The sequence below is a fragment of the Toxorhynchites rutilus genome, chromosome 2, assembly GCF_029784135.1.
Source record: "Toxorhynchites rutilus septentrionalis strain SRP chromosome 2, ASM2978413v1, whole genome shotgun sequence".
Classification (NCBI taxonomy): Eukaryota; Metazoa; Arthropoda; class Insecta; order Diptera; family Culicidae; genus Toxorhynchites; species Toxorhynchites rutilus.
Window position 1 is genome coordinate 315,097,910 of NC_073745.1, and position 18,366 is coordinate 315,116,275.

The 18,366-nt window shown below is 38.2% G+C and overlaps 1 protein-coding gene across 1 annotated transcript; it reads left to right on the forward strand.

The window, feature by feature from the left end:
- Positions 1 to 14,548: 14,548 nt before the first annotated feature.
- LOC129767058 (uncharacterized) lies at positions 14,549 to 17,366 on the forward strand. Its single transcript, XM_055767672.1, has 3 exons — positions 14,549 to 14,584; positions 14,672 to 16,753; positions 17,268 to 17,366. The coding sequence occupies exons 1-3, from the start codon at positions 14,549 to 14,551 to the stop codon at positions 17,364 to 17,366; spliced, it is 2,217 nt and encodes a 738-aa protein (XP_055623647.1).
- The last annotated feature ends 1,000 nt before the right edge of the window (positions 17,367 to 18,366 follow it).

Here is an 18,366-nt window from a genome sequence, read left to right on the forward strand (position 1 = left end):
ATTTCTTTATGCACAAGAGACGACTGACTTGCGTAGGTGATATCCTTGGTTTATGCTGAGTACCGTTGATTTGTATGTGTAACAATGACGAAACCCTAAAAAATCATCACCTGATTTTTATGAGAACAACGAATTTCAGTAATAGTGCCAAATGAGAAAATGGCACGTCTTTATGAATTAGATATAGCTGATGCAGGATTCGTTTTACGGAGCATATAGAAAATAAAAAATTATCACAATTTAAGCTTCGCCAGTTTTTAGTTTATTGAACATAGACAAGTCATTCGTTATTCGTTATTAAGATAATAGTTTCACTCCAGTAGAGAGCAATCTTTTCCAATGCTGATGTCACAAAAAACGGTTTTGCTCGATAAAAAGGTAGAATGGAAAATGGATACCGCAAACAGTGGTGAATATTGTTCGGTGGAGATACCGAGTCTATTTTCATGCCGTTTGGTGGAGAGTGCTCCTGTATTTTACACCACTTCTTTTCTGCATGTTTCTTTACTGGGGTGTAAGTTTGAAATTTCGAAAACGACAGCGTTACGTTTGGAGTGCAAGGATTTTAATGTTAATAACTCTTTGACGGATGAATTAAGTGGTATGACAATCATTTCAAAAGTGATGCTACTCATTGACCGCAATACTTGTTTCAATAGATCTGCTGTGAAAGAAAATTTTTGAAATCACAAAAATCTATAAATATTAGTACCTGCTTGAAAATACATCTAAATCAAGAATGGTCAGCTACAGTTATTACTTTGCTACCAAGTTGAATGGACGTGCAAGATTTTTCACCTCAGAATAAAGTCTCAGAATATGTACGGAGTAATCATAGTGCAGAGCCTGCACAGACGGGAAGATCGGAAAAAAAAATAAATAGGACGTACCACGTCGGTTCTGATGTCGTTTGGTGGATGTTGCTTGTGTATTATTGAATCAAACATCTTCAACTGATTCTACAAAACCACGAAAACCTTTCGGTCGTTTCCAAGGCCACCAAAACTTTCGAGTTGTTTCAAAAATATCAATTCATACTAAAACAATATCTAAAGCAATAAGAAGCGAATGGATTTTTAGAATTTTTTGCTAAAGAAAGCTTCTATGCTATGGGTGAGTTCAGGTTTATTGATGTAATGTTGATGATGTTTTGAATTGAGGCTTTAAACGTTCCCAGCTCACCCGCCTCTAGCCGTGAAAAATAGCAATTGTGAAAATTTGAGCTTCGGTAGACTGTACACTGCAGACTGAATGACGTTTGGGAGTAGCAATTGTGCATGTTCCGGTAATTCGAGCTTTGAATAGTCAATGACGACGCCAAACTCCAAACTCATGGCCTTGAGAAAGGCTATTTGGAAAGGCCTCGCTGTCGTCTGCTTGCTAGCTAGATCACTGAAAAATCTTGTATTTGTTTATAGTCACATTTTCCAATCACGACGATTAGACCACGGCTTCTTTGGGTGATGTTGACGAAGAGGAACACAATTAGCAATAGCTTGATTTACTTTTTCGTAATCAACTGCGTCATTTATACTGGTTGCGATTTCGAGGATTTGCCAGTCAATCTCAAGAAGTCTCTGACGCTATAGGTTGTAGTCAGCACGATTGAAGTCAAGGCTTTGTAGATCAATGAAATCCACGAATACTGTGGGGAGTTGTATTTCAATAGTTAGTTCCAGAGCGGGATGATAACGATCGAGCTCGATCAGTGGCTCAGCTGCATTGCAAACGGTACATCTATTTATGATATTATCATTAACCAACGCAAAGACAAGAATACGGGAGTTTTTATTAGCAATGAGATTGATTTGAGTACGGCCATTTAGGCTGAGTCCGTCCAGCAAAATTAAGCAAGATGGTGAGAATCGTGATTGCAGAGTATCGATGATCGGAAGGTGGTGTAGTAAGCTTGACCAAACCAGATTGGATTGGTTGTGTATCGCATACAGGTGTAGGATCTAGGCAAACGACAAGATACGGCGATGAGAACACCACCACCCCGGGATTTAGTACTATTTTTAGGGCTTTGATCGGTTCGAAAAACGGTGTACAAGCTACCAAACAGTTGCGTAGATTGAATTCGGTCGTCGAGCCATGTCTCGGTGAGCAGTATGGCATCGTAAGAGTCCCGTGCAGCAAGGAAGAAGTCGTCTATCTTAGTGCGTAGACCTCTAACGTTCTGGTAATAGGTCTTCAATTGATGTTCAGCTATGACCTGATCATTCACGACGGGAGCCTGTTGTACCACCTCGCTGCAAACCACAGACACATGAAGGACAGAAATATTGTTGCTGCTTGAGTACTTGCCTTGATTGCAGACTGGAAGTCCCCTTCTCCTATTCCGTGCACAGGTCCGAGACGACTTCGACTATTTTCATCAACATACGGCGCGACTGTGACGGATGTAGAAGGGACTTGCAAAATGCTTTGGGTTGTGCGTCTCGGAGATGACCGGATGAACTCGTCAACATGGCAATACAATCTGTGTTCTCTCAGTTGCTCATTCAATGCGAATACGGGACCGTACAATAAAGTATGATTTACGTCTGATGTTCGATATCCAAAAAAAACGAAAACTGCATCGCAAACCCTGCCTTAGTAATTCTTCAGTAATCCAGAAATGCATAAAAGAATGGGTCTATTAGCGAGGAGCATGCAATATATTTCGAACGGTTGAAGCAGTTTACACCGCCACCCAAAGGAACCCGAAAGAGAGGCCGAATAACCTTCATACGAGTTACATCAGCAGCAATTTTCATTTCACAACGGATCGGTTTTCTTGGTGAGAACGGATCTCCTGATTTGAGCTGTCTATTTTCTTGTATTAGTCTCCGCCCAAGTACGGTTCATGAAGCTAGAAAAAATGGAACAGTCAAGAAAAATTTGGAAAAACTTATTTCGCATATTTTCTGTCCTGGGATCGTAGTAGGTGTTGTTGTTCCAATTGAAATTCGCGTTGACGAATTTACCTTCGTGTTCCGTTGGTTCAGTTGGTTTGAAATCGTAATGGAGAGTGTATTCATTCACCCTTCATATGGTCGGTGTTAAGTCAGAGCGGACCAAGTCGTAAAATTAAAAAAATCGAGTTATTGATTGCATTAGATTGAACATTTTGTAAGCTGCATTCCACATTTATCGGATTCGGAAAATCACGCGTACAACAGGAATAAATTATCGAAATTGTTTTGAACGTTCAATGAGAACCCTTTATCGCACCAAACTTCAAGCTCGTTTTTCTCGAAATCGTAAAAATGTCACATGGACGGCCTGACTTAGCACCGACCATATATACTATTCATTATTTTATCCATACAGATCACAGGAGCTATCTGCTCCACGGCCACATTGGACAGTTTTCATCATATCTCAATCCACTCCGTCATCTTGTATCGTAATATACTCGACATAAAAAATAGAGGAGCAGAGTGCGTGGTGGAACTTTTTAAGTGGTATTTGTAACTTCGTGAAAAATCAACGCATGAAAATTTTAAAACTTCAACCCCCACGTTTTGGAATATTGTACGAGTATATTGGTGTGTGGGTGTAGTGGACAAAAATATCGAGAAGAATTGAAAAATCGATTTCATTCTGTTTTTCATCCCCATCTCGAAGATACTCTTGTTTAAGGATCTTATAGTTGGGCTCCAATTATAAAAAAAACAGCGCTGTTTGCATTTAGAAACGAGGTGAGTGGACAAGAAGATGAAGAACAAGAATGCATGAACCCCAGTGTAAAATGTAATGTATAAAGAAAAAACTAATATAGATGTTGATATTGAAAATTCCAATTTTTTTTTTCCGTCAAAGCAGCAAATGCACGGTATACGGAATTTATTGATGTTTTCTAAACTGTCGGTTTGTCGGACTTTTACTTATTGGATTATTCATTACCAAAGACGAAAAGATAGTTTTTCATTCAATCAAATATATCCCTATAGATCCTTCAAACCGTCCTTGAAATGACACTAACTAATACCACTAATAAGGTTAATTGGATTTACTATTAAATTATTAAGAAATACATTGTGTCTACAATAGCTTTTAAAAGCAAAAAGAAGTCGAGTTTTTATTTCTTCTCGCTATCTTGCTGCTAGGATTCAATTTGGTATTCTGAAGCTCTCCCAGTTTCATTAGCGTTTTCCGCTAACAGAATCCCAAACGTTCCCCCAAGTGGTAGCAACAATTTGGTTCATTTCGTTCCCTCGGAAGTCTTTCGCTTCCGTGAGCAAACTCGCGTTAAGCAAGTTATTAATTAAACAAATTAAAACATTCTGCTAGAACCACTTTTGTCACCTGCTCCGTGGAAATGTTTCCGAGAGCATGAAGACAGCACTTCCAGGAAAATCGTCGAAGCGTCGTTCCAGGAGAGTTCTGCCGCGCTGTATCCTGCGTGGTCGTATCTATGGTTGCCACGTTTGTTTGATTGGCTGGTTCATTGGGTTAGAGGCAATAAAATCCCACGGAGAGATGATAATGTAACCTCTGAGTTTCCCGCAGTTGGTCTCGTAATTAGAGAAGTTTGGTCGTTAATTTGATTGGTTGCTAATATCAATCAGTTTGAATCGGGTGAGAACAACGATCGTTTGACTGTTATCGACATTATATAAGGAAATTCAATTGTTTCGCTTGATGGAGCTACTTAAAATATCGTAAGCGAAGATTTTCTCTCCAGTTTTCCTATTAAAAATCATGAACAGAACAGAGAATAGGAGCGCCCGTTTGAGCTTGTGTCGAAACGGTGTTATGTGCAGGAGCACTCAAAAACAAAGTAATAAGCATCGTGTTTATACATGATGCTGTTGCCGATGAAAAAGCAAAAAAGAAAATGAAAAGCCGCGTAACCTATTTCCTAGGAAACGACAGTTTTCATTATGGGTAGGTGCAAAACAGATCTTCTTTGTGGATGATGATAGTAATTCTTGAAGGGGATAGCAAACGATGAAAGGTGAATGAATGAGCTGCTGTGGAAGCGAAGAGAGGGTGCATTTCTGGGTCCTGGTTGACCTAGAAATGGGGAAATGACGAGAGTAAGAAAAAACTAAATGAAAATTGTTCCCGACAGGCTTTTGATATGAGCCATCTAAATAAATAGCTGTGCGAGCCGGATATATTTCATAACGCAATACATATTAACGGGAAACATTTAAAGGTTGGTAACTTTCGTATTACTTTAAGCTATAGTTTAAATAGCTGTACCCTTTTTGTGGGCGAACATGTAGGTAGAATTTAAACCTTGTTCTGCAAGTTTTTTTTTATCTGGACTTCAGAATGATAAAGGAATCTTGGCTTGATTAACGGTTAGATATGTAACCAATAATTCTATATTAAGACATTCGCCATGAACACACATCGATTGTACGAGATTGTTCTGTTGGTTGTACTATTCGTGGAACTTGATAAATAGAGCAATTCCACGCTAAATCAGCCGGTCGCTATCCCGACCCTCTCCGTTTTGTTATGAAACTTGATACATATGATGCCAGCTACCCAAAATAACTATTTTCATTATCATATGAACCCATTTGAATCACGGCTATTTTTTTAAACGGGCGTATTCAAAATCATCAGTATTTCTTTAAAAAAATCGTAACTCGATATGATAGCTGTTAAGATCGACAAAGATGTCTTTTTAAAATATGAATGTTGTTGTTTGACAATCAACGAAACACTTTGAATACACTGCTAGAAAATATTATTCAAAATTATCACAAACTTTCATATCTCAAAAGATTTTATAACAAACTAGCTAACCCGGCAAACTTCGTCCCGCCCATTTACTTGATTAATTCTCGAGTAATGCAGAAATTTGTGTTTTATTTGTATGGCAGCCACCCCTAAGAGAGGAGGGAGGGGTATCTAACCACCATAGAAACATTCATTGCACCCTAAAGTTTCCATATGCCTAATTTGGTTTAATTTGCTTGATTAATTCTCGGGTAATGCAAAAATTTGTGTTTCATTTGTACGGCAGCCCCCTCTAAGAGAGGGGGAAGGAGTATCTTAACACCACAGAAACATTTATTGCATCCTAAAACCTCCACATGCCAAATTTGGTTTAATTTGCTTGGTTAATTCTCGAGTAATGCAGAAATTTGTGTTTCATTTGTATGGCAGCCCCCCCTTTGAGTGGGGGAAGGACTGTCTAACCATCATAGAAACATTTATTGCACCCTAAAACTTTCACATGCCAACTTTGGTTTCGTTTGATTGATTAATTTCCGAGTAATGCAAAAATTTGTGTTCCATTTGTATGGCAGCCCCCTCTAAGAGAGGGGGAAGGAGTATCTTATCACCATAGAAACATTTATTGCATCCTAAAACCTCCACATGCCAAATTTGGTTCCATTTGCTTGATTAATTCTCGAGTAATGCAGAAATTTGTGTTTCATTTGTATGGCAGCCCCCCCTTTGAGTGGGGGAAGGACTGTCTAACCATCATAGAAACATTTATTGCACCCTAAAACTTTCACATGCCAACTTTGGTTTCGTTTGCTTGGTTAATTTCCGAGTAATGCAGAAATTTGTGTTTCATTTGTATGACAGCCCCCCCCCCCCCTTAGAGAGGGGGGAGGGGTCTCAAAATATCACGAAAACCTTCCCCGGCCCCAAAAACCCCTACATACCAATTTTCATGTCGATCGGTTCAGTAGTTTCCGAGTCTATAAGAATCAGACAGACAGACAGACATCACTCCATTTTTATATATATAGATAGATTGGTTATAACTGTCATTCCTAGGGTAAAACGACATATATAGTCTTTCATATAGAACTACATGTAGATTCCATGTTTTATGTTATTTTTCATAAATGGTTACGATTTCGCAAAGTAATGAAATTTCATAAATTTTTAAAATTTTATATCTCCATTTTGATGAGTCCGACACGACACCACTATAGATCCAACCTTGTTAAAATGGTAGGGGATTCTAATAAAAATATCCAAGGGAACGTAAATTCAGTTTTGGAATAAGATTTTTTAACAGTGTATTCAAAATTTATATTTTATGGTTTTGATTTTATTATTCTTCGAATTCAGTCGGAACTATAAAAAAATAAAGGCTGTTAATTAGTGATAATTTTCTTGATCTATTTCATTCAATTTCCTCTCTCTCCACGAATACCTTTATTCTTCACTCCACGAATTTTGTACAACAAATTTTCTCATTTTTCACAAAAATATCCATCAAAACATTTTTCAACTTCAATTCATTTCCAATAATTTCTCCAATATGGCGAATATTCTATGCCATCTCGAAATTCATCAGATAACAGTCACTTTCATTCTTAATGTCGGCGTTCTGGAAGGTGCCATTCTAAACTTCTTAGCGAAGTATCTGTGAGAAGCCACCAGATATAAATTGTAAGTGCACAATTTTTTTCTACATCGGCGTTTCCGTCAATAATCAAAATCAAAATTACACCAATGGCTTCCGTAAAAAAAAAGTTTTACAGTTAATGTAACTTTGGGTATTGGCATTAGCCAAAACCTTCATTTTTGTTTCTGTAAGTGATTCAATCCAATGCACAATGGTCCAGGAGATGCATTTAAGTAGAAATTAGCATTTAGAGCACGACAGTTATTCTCTAGACAAAAACTGTCTTCAAAAAAGTTATTACATATGATAGAGCGCTCATTTTTATGTTATCAAAAAAAGGGTGACCAAAATTGCCAATGAACTAAAAAATCTAACTTTCTTATCTTTATAGATAGAGGTAAATATAGTTCGACAATGTTGTAGTCCCAGTTATTTGAGACATCTTTGTGGAACAAAGTTTTCTCCTATCTCTTGAAATAACCGATATAGCGACTTTTTTCTAAGTTACGTTAGGGTCACTATGAAAAAAACGGTTTTTTGCTCTAACTTTTATATTTAAAATTCTACATACAAATTGTCTTCAGAAGACTTTTAGAGCTTACTAATACAAACATTTTACGATGCAGAACTTGTCAATATCTCAACTTAATTCAAAGTAATTGGTATTTCTTCCCAAAAAATACGCTCACTTCAATTGTTTGTCATTATTTCTGGGACAAACATAAACAAAGTTTATTGACGGCATTTGTAAGAGCATGTTTCACTCTACATGGTGTGTGATTTTCAACACTATGTTATTTTTTGTGTTTGAATAAATTTAAATTGAAATCATGAGTTTTTGGATTAAAAAACATCAATAACTTAAAGTAGGATTAAGATATTGACAAGTTCTGCATCACGAAATGTTTGAATTGTTAAGCTCTAAAAGTCATACGAAGACAGTTTTGATGTAGAACTTGAAATATAAAATTTAAAACAAAAAAAAAGCATTTTTCATGGTCACCCCAATGCAACTTAGAAAAAAAGCGCTAAATCGATTATATTATATTATAAGATAGAAAAAAGCTTTGTTCTACAAAGTTATTCAAAATAACTGGGGCTACAACATTGTTGCTATGATTATCTATATCTATATCTCTATCTATAAAGATAAAAAAGTTAGATTTTATTATTTCATCGACAATTTTGATCACACTGTTTTTGATAACATAAAAATGAGTGCTCTATCATATGTAACAACTTTGTTGAAGACAGTTTTTGTCTAAAGAACAAATATCTCCCCCAAAGTTGTTTTTCGCGCTTTCTATCTAAGTTGAAAAAACGCTTTAACTTTTATATTTCAAATTCTACATCAAAACTGTCGTCGTTCGTATGACTTTTAGTGCTTATCAATATCAACATTTTGCGATGCAGAACTTGTCAATATCTTAATCCTATTCAAAGCTATTGATGTTGTTTACCCAAGAACTCATAATTTCAATTAAAATTTACTCAAACACAAAAAAACAACATAGTTTTGAAAATCACACATTATATAGAGCGAAATTTGCTCTTTCAAATTCCGTTAACAAACATTTTTTATGTTTGCCCCAAAAAGAATACAGGGAAACTTCGATATAACGTACCCTCGTTATAATGTACCCTCGATATAACGTCACTCGATATAACGTACATTTTACCTCGATATAACGTACACTTTTTCAAAGTGTAGAGGAAAATTTTTTTCAATATTTTTTTTCTGATAGAACTATGAATTATCTGTATTGTGATGCTAAAACAAGTTTTGTACCTTCAATCAATCTCGAGATACAACTGGTTTTGTGATTCCAGATTCTAAATGAATCAAGCTTTAATCAACAGTACGAAGCGAAACATGATGAGAAAGGCTGGCTTCGTCTTCTGATTGAAGTTATTCATTAACTTGACTAAAACAGCAACACAATAATGTGTTATAGACTACGTTTGTGAGCTTTTATGCTATTTGTGAGCTATTATGCTTCGATATAACGTACAATTCGATACAACGTACAATTTTGAAAGTGAAATGTACGTTATATCGAAGTTTACCTGTATAAACAAATGAAAAGAGCGTGTTTTTTGGGAAGAAATATCAATAACTTTGAATGAAATTGATATATTGACAAGTTCTGCATCGCAAAACGTTTGTATTAGTAAGTTCTGAAAGTCTTCCGAAGACAGTTTGTATGTAGAATTAGAAATATAAAAGTTAATGCAAAAAAACAGTTTTTTTCATGGTGACTCTAGCGTAACTTAGAAAAAAAGCGCTATATAGGTTATTTCAAGAGATGGAAAAAAAACTTTGTTCTACAAAGATGTCTCAAATAACTGGGACTACAACATTGTCGAACTATTATTATCTCTATCTATAAAGATAAGAAAGTTAGTTTTTTATTTCATCGACAATTTTGGTCACCCTATTTTTGATAACATAAAAATGAGCGCTCTATCATATGTAACAACTTTGTCGAAGACAGTTTTTGTCTAGACAATTTCCACTTAAATAAATCTCCTGGACCATTGTGCAATGATATTTTCCTACATCACATTATGCGTTCTTTTATCAAAAAAATACTGTAGGAAAGTTTACACATTTTTGCATTTTATTAGGTTGTTTTGACGTGGGACTACGTCTAACCAGAGTATATGGGGGGTAAAATGAAAACCTAAACACAGAACATGCAAGAAAAAATGAAAGATTACGAATGCTTATAACTCGAACATTTCTTACTGGATCGGAAAGATGTTTGCATCAATTGATAGGGAATATTTCTACGCTTGTATCGCATTTAATGAAATGTTATTTTTCATTAGATAAACAATCGAATAACTGTAAATTGTTAAGCATTATCTAAACGCCCTAACTACCTCGTTTTGATTGGCCCGATTTACGGTTTCCCCAACACAGCCATCAAAACCAAGCAGCCTAGGGGAAATCGGCATTGTAAATACATGAAAGTTGAGGGTATTTTGTTCCGACTGAAATGTGTTTCTCTAACACAGACTTTAAATCCATGGAGCGTGGAGAAATATGCATTGCAAATTTATGCAAGTCGGAGGCATTGCAAATTCATGCAGGTCGGGGGTATTTTTAGTTTCGACTGAAATGTTTTTCCCTAACACAGAATTTAAATACAAGGCGCATGGGGAAATTGGCATTGCAAATTCATGCAAGTCGGGGGCATTTTTGTTCCGGCTGAAATGTGTTTCCCCAACACAGACTTCAGAACCAAGGCGTCTGAGGAAATTGGCATTGCAAATGCATACAGGTCGGGGGTATTTTTATTCCAACTGAAATGTGTTTACCTAAGCCAAGGTGTCTGGGGAAATCGGCATTGCAAATACATGTAAGTCGGGGCTATTTTTGTTCCGACTGAAATGTGACTTCAAAAACAATATGTCTGAGGTAATCGGCTTTGCAAATAAATGCAAACTGCTTCTGTACTGGTTTGCCTTTGTGCAGACTAGAATATGTTTCCTCAACACGGTCTCCTAAAGTTAGGAACCTGGGAAAATCGTGCAGACACTAGAGGCAAATGAACTTTAAAGTTTAAAGCTTCTATAGTATAAAAAGTGGAAGTTGAAGTTGTTGATTCATGCAAGCCGGGGGTACTTCTGTACCCGCAATTTTTTTACACTCCGAAATGTGTTTTTCTAACACGGATCACAAAAACGATTACGAATACAACTATTTGGCTCGGTTATTCAAGATTGTATGGAAAGATATGCTTTCATATCTTCAGCTCACTGAATTTCTACGCATACCATTTCATGATTAGGCAAAATGTTGATAACTATTTGCTGCGATAACACCCATTGATTAAACAATATGCGTTTGACGTACATGTCAAAATCGAAACTGAGTGCCTGAAGTTCATCAAATCAAGCAAATTCGCGGTTCGAGAAGTACGTGTACTTGAGAGATGCAAACTTCAGACGGAAATGTAAAACAAAATAAGCGTTTGATAATTCTTCCGTTCACATCATACCAAACGTAAAAGGATTGTCATTAAATTTACAATAAAAAATTTAACCAATACAAACAAATGATTGCTAAGCTAAGGTAGTCCCACATCAGCCTTGCAGTTATATCATTGATATAACCCACCAATTTTTGACGTGGGACTACGTCTAACCGGAGTATATGGGGGGTAAAATGAAAACCTAAACACAGAGCATGCAGGAAAAAAAATGAAAGATTCCGAATGCTTATAACTCGAACATTTCTTACTGGATCGGAAAGATGTTTGCATCAATTGATAGGGAATATTTCTACGCATCTATCGCGATTAATAAAATGTTATTTTTCATTAGATAAACAATTGAATTACTGTAAAATGTTGAGCGTTATCAAAACGCCCTAACTGTATCATTTTGATTGGCCCAATTTACGGTTTCCCCGACACAGCCATCAAAACCAAGCAGCCTTGGGAAAAACGGCATTGCAAATACATGAATGTCGGGGGTATTTTTGTTCCGACTGAAATGTGGTTCCCTAACACAGACTTCAAATCCGTGGATCGTGAGGAAATTGGCATTGCAAATACATGCAAGTCGGGGGCATTTTTTTCCGGCGGAAATGTGTTTCCCCAACCCAGACTTCAGAACCAAGCTGTCTGAGGAAATTGGCATTGCAAATCCATGCAGATCGGGATTCTTTTTGTTCCGACTGAAATGTGTTTGCCTTCAAAACCAAGGTGTTTGGGGAAATCGGCTTTGCAAATAAATGCAAACTGCGAGTACTTTTGCACTCGCTTGCCTTTGTGCAGACCAGAAGATGTTTCCTTAACACGGTCTTCTAAAGCTTAGGAATCTGGGAAATCGTGCAGACATTAGAGGCGAATGAACTTTCAAGTTTAAAGCCTATATAGTATAAAAAGCAGAAGTTGAAGTTGTTCATTCATGCAAGCCGGGAGCCCGCATGTTTTTTTGCACTCCAAAAACAGGAAGTGGGTTATATCTATGGTATAACCGCAAGGGTGACGTAGGACTAGCGTTGATTTAGAGATCATTTGTTTGAAGTTGAATCCATCCTGAATGAATGGATAAATAAATATTTGGGTGACTTCAAAAACGAGAGCGTTACGTTGGAGGCTCAAGGTTTTTCATGTTATGCATCCAATATTGGATACGAAAATTTTCTACTGATGGGGAAGAATAATTTTCAGAAGCTGTTAAGTGATATTTCGAAATAATATGTCCAAATATATACCTCTATTCTCGTACATCTGTATACACCCCTCGGCATGATGTTCATTCAATAGACAAGTGTTCATCTGAATATTGTATTCATCTTGAGGAACGTATGTCTTTTCTACGTCACTTATATTTCCCTTGCGTGTCACCCTTTTCAAGCTCTCTTTCCCGTGGATTTCATCAGCAACGGATCGTATCTGTGTAACAGCTATAAAATATCGTTCATTTTGGTCCTTCGAACCGGATCGGTTCACGGTAAGATAAATTACTTGTTAATTAGTAGCCTTATAGGTAGTGAAACAACATTTTCAAGTTAAACGACACACGGGTCGGCAAATTGAATTGCTTTGCACATAGCATTTGAATGCAAAAAACTTTCATCAAAATGGCGTCAAACAAGCTGAAAAATGGAACGACAATCGGGTCGACGTTCGTTCAATAAGACACATGGGTCTTTTCTGAACAATTTCGAGATGGAGTTTGGGCCATCGGGGCTAAATCCATCTATATTCTTGCAAATGCGACATTGCTTCAAACATGTGGGTTTGATGAAAACGAAAATTCAAGCCAACGGGGCTAAATATATCAAAATCATATTTGAGCTCACTGGGAGCAGCGTAGAACTTGTGTGTTCGTGAATATAAAAATCGACATTCGGGTCGGACTTTGATATCAGAGGTTGTCCCAGAAGGAAACGCTCTTTTCCGGAAAGATAAAATGGCGGCTCAAGCAACAAAAAATAAAAGTAATCATTTCATTCGACAGGTTAAATCATGGCGGAAGTCGACGACGTGGAGGTTATTGTTACGGTTGCGGATGAAGAGGCTGAGCAGTCAAATTCTTCAGGAGCAGTGCTGCTCATCACGCAGGATGATTTTAATCGGTTAATCGTACAGCGAAATCACGCCTGTACCAGGATAAACAAAATTATTGAAAACGTCTCGGCGTTCCAACACGATACTCTGTCGTTGGAAACAAGGCGCGAGATGCTCAAGAACTGTTACCAGAATTATGATCAACAGCAAACAGCACTGGAACAAATTGTACCCGACGAAGCAAATAACCGAGACGAACTGGAAATCAAATACATATCGGGACTTAGCGAATTCGAAAGGATCATAAAAAGCAAGAAAACCAATGACACGGCAACTGCGAGCCATGATACCGTGCGCTTGCCAACTATAAACTTACCGGTCTTTTCGGGATCCGGTGAAAGTTGGTTAGAGTGGTTCGATAAATTTAACGCTCTAATTCATCTGCGCACCACATTAGTCACAATTCAGAAGTTCGAATACTTGAAACTCTCGTTGCGTGGATCAGCACTGGGATTGATTGATTCACTGCCCACAACGAAAGCAAATTACGAGGTTGCATATGACATGCTGGTGCGACGCTACAACAACCCTAAGCTACTCATCCAAAAACATACTCGAGATCTGTTCGAACTCAAGGCAGTTGACGTGGAATTAGCTGATGGACTGAGACATCTGTTCGATGGAGCACGAAAACACATGCGCTGTCTTCAAATTTTGAAACAACCGGTGGAGTCGTGGGATACGATCTTGATTCATCTGATGACCAATAAACTGGACCCAGCCACCCGTCGTGAGTGGGAAGCTGTCTCTTCAGGAACAGTACCTGCATCGTACAGCATGCTGGAAAATTTCGTCACGGACCGCTGTCAAATGCTAGAAGCTATACCTTCAAAGAAAAGATCTTATGTGGAAAGCACTATTCCTGCGAAAAGGGTTAAATTGGAAGGACGGGCACTGACAGTCACAAAACCATCGCAATTATGCGCAACTTGCAGAGGGGAACACTTTCTTGGAGGCTGTAATCGGTATCGTGCAAAATCTATCGACGAAAAGCTGAAGATGATCAAGCGTTTCGCACTGTGCTACAATTGCCTCAAGTCAAACCATACTGCAGATAAATGTCGAAGCGGAGGCTGCTTCAAATGTGATGGGTAGCATCATACATCCATCCACCGAGAGAAGAAAGAAAGTTTCTATTACAATGACAACCCACCAGATAAGCATCATCAAGAGAAAAGTGAGTAGTTCTTGTAGATTCCGTTTATATTGAGCGATAGACGAATAACTTTGTTTAATAAATATTTATACAGAACAAATAACGCAGACTTATCCATCGACACAAGCATCCATCCTCCCTACGGCTATAGTATTGGTTCACAGTCTTGACCGTGCCCCAATATTGGGTCGAGTCTTATTAGACTCAGGCTCACAGTTCAACTTCGCTACGAAATCGCTGATGAACCGTTTAGGAGTACCAACTCAGACGACCAAAGTTAACGTGTATGGCTTTGGACAATGCAAACAGCCAGTTCACGAAAGAGGTTGGATTTCTATCGAATCACGCGTGTCCGATTACTATAGGACAATACCAGTGCTAGTATCGGACAATGTAATCGGGAGCATTCCCTCGAAGGATTTGAACACAGACAACTGGAATCTTTCAGACGTAAATTTAGCGGATCCTGATTTCCATTTAAGTAGCCCAGTTGACATACTATTGGGAGTTTCGATCGTATTTGACATCATTCGAAGTGGCAACAAAGACATTGGTGAAGAACTACCGCGTATTCAAAATACGGCACTTGGGTGGGTAATTGGCGGTGGTAGGGCATACATAAAGGCAAACACCGAAGTATCAATGGTAATCAGTGGAACCAAGAACAGTTTCGTTCCTATTGAGTGGACTGAAGAGAAATCATTGTGCGAGCAATTGTTCGTAGATACCACCACACGCACAGAAGACGGCCGTTTTATAGTGCGACTGCCACGAAAACCCAACTCTGATCAACTGGGTGATTCTAAAACCTTGGCTCTAGGACAATTCTTGAAGCTAGAAAAAAGGTTTGAAGTGGATCCTTTGCTACATCAACAATATAGCACTTTTATTTCTGAATATTTAGAACTAGGTCACATGTCCAAGGTAAACGAAAAGGACTTAGACGGACTGAATGGCCCTGTGTTTTATAGTCCTCATCACCCAGTATTCAGACCTGAGAGCGCTACCACAAAATTAAGGGTAGTTTTCAATGCATCTGCAGCTTCTTCTAGTGGTCTATCACTGAATGACGTTCTAATGACTGGACCCATGATTCAGCAGGACACCTTCAACATTCTGCTCAGATTCCGGTTTCCCAAATACGTGTTGATTGCGGATCTCGAAAAAATGTTTCGACAAATTCTGGTCCACGAAACAGATTGTCAGTTACAGTACATTCTGTGGCGATTCTCTAGCGAAGAAGCCGTATCCACATACCGGCTCAACACTGTAACATATGGTACATGTTCGGCACCATACGTTGCAGCGCGATGCTTAAAACAAGTAGCAATTGAATCTAAAGCTAGGTTTCCGCAAGCTAGTAGTGTGATTGAAACAGACTTTTATATGGACGACATGGTGACAGGTCTCGACGATCTAGACGAACTAATTGAACTTAAAGAAGAAATTACAGCGATACTAAACGACGCTGGGTTCAAACTTCACAAATGGAATTCAAACTCATCTGCGTTAGTACCCGATGATAGGAAAAAAGATGAGGTAAAGATTCTAGGTCTACGATGGAACTCTAAGGTGGATGTTTTTGGGTTTCAAAGTGAACTTCAAATGCACACTAAGATCACAAAACGTAACGTGTTGTCAGATATTCAAAAGATCTATGACCCACTCGGAATGCTCAGCCCACTTGTCGTGCATGGTAAGCTTATAATGCAAGATATTTGGTCACAAAAATTGGACTGGGATGAACCGCTACCAGAGGCGATAGCAGACAAATGGAGATGGTTCTGTGTTCAAATATCGGAAATTCATAATATCGTATTTCCTAGGCGCATAACGACATCGGAACCGAGCCATAAAAATATTATTGAACTGCACGGGTTTTCGGATGCGGCTAAAAGAGCATATGGCGCAGCAATTTATGTGAGAACCATTACAGAAAATGGTGCTCAAATTCAACTACTTTGTGCTAAATCACGAGTTACGCCGACAAGTGAGAAAAACACGGATGAAAATACTACAATCCCCAGAATGGAGCTGAGAGCTGCTTCACTCTTGGTGCATTTAATGGAGAAGGTCAAAGCAACAGTGCATGTTAAAATTGATTGGGTATATTACTGGACAGACTCTACTGTCACATTGGATTGGATCGCAAGCCCAACGAAGCGACGGCCACAGTTTATAACGAACAGAGTAAATGAAATCAACGCGAGAACCTCAATAAAAGACTGGTACCATGTTAGCTCTGGAGAGAATCCTGCGGACCCTATATCTAGGGGTTCTTCAGTGAAATTGTTGGCCAAAAATTCGTTGTGGTGGTCCGGTCCTGATTTCCTATTAAACTGCAACCAACTATGGAGTCATAGTGAAGTGGAACAGATAGACTGCTTCATAACACGGAATACAGAAAGAATATCGGAACCAGATGACATTGCAAGTCCGATAAGGGATTATACCTTACTCGAGCGCTATTCAAGCATAGGAAAACTGCAGCGAGTGGTGGCATATTGCTTAAGGTTCAAGAAAAATTGTTTTTCGCGTGACAACAGAAAAATCGGCTCACTGGCAATGAATGAGCTAAAGGATGCTCTGAAACATATCATCAAGATTAGTCAGAAGAAGAAATTCACCTCGGAGATTCAACAACTCACAACAAACAAAAAACTGAGTAATTCAAGCTCGTTGTTAACGCTACGACCATTTTTAGATCAAGATGGTTTATTACGAGTTGGTGGTCGCATCCAGGCAGCTGGTCTGGATTATGATCAACTGCATCCAATCATCCTACCAGCCAATTGCAAATTAACCTTCTTGATTGCTGTCGACAAACATATATCGCATCTCCACATCGGACCTCAATCATTGTTATATACAATAAGATTGAACTACTGGCCGATCCATGGAAAAAACTTAGTAAGAAAAGTTGTTCACCGATGTTTAACATGCTTTCGAAATAACCCTCAATCACTTAAGCAAGTAATGGGAGAGATCCTAAAAGTACGATTAACACCAGGTAGACCTTTCCAAACTTGTGGTGTTGACTTTGGCGGGCCATTCACGATCAAGGAAAACTTTATACGAACTCAGAAGACTCTCAAAGTATATGTTGCGCTGTTCATTTGTTTACGTACGCGTGCGGTTCACATAGAACTGGTAAGCAGCTTGTCAAGTCCCGCCTTCATTGCAGCTCTCAGAAGATTCAGCAGCCAACGAGGTCAAGGCTCTACTATTTTCTGCGATAATGCTACCAATTTTGTTGGCTCTAAGAACGAAATTCAACGTTTAACCGAGCAATTTAAAGAACAGATTGAACCTGAAGTGCGAAAATGTTGTGCAGTCGAAGAAATCGAGTGGAAGTTTATCCCACCCAGGTCTCCAAATTTTGGGGGCATCTGGGAAGCCGGCATAAAAAAGTGTCAAACATCACATGAAACGGGTCCTAGGTTCGACAATCCCCACTGTCGCGGCCTGGACCACATCAAAGGAAAATACACAATGTAATTTTCAACACTTTATTTAAATCTAAACAAAACTTTAAAGTTACAAAACAACAAACACCATTTAACAATAAAACACTAAACACATTTAAATCAACACTCATCCTGAATCCGCAACTGGAAAAGAATAATAATTAACGCATCTACATATTTGTTTATTAATCGATACTCACCTTTTCATCGGGAACAAAACATAAAACATTATTTGTACAACACACAATAATCACAATAACACTTAGTTTGACAGAAACAATATTGCTATAAGAATCAAAGCTCAATTGTTATGGCGAATATTCTAGACGCAACCCA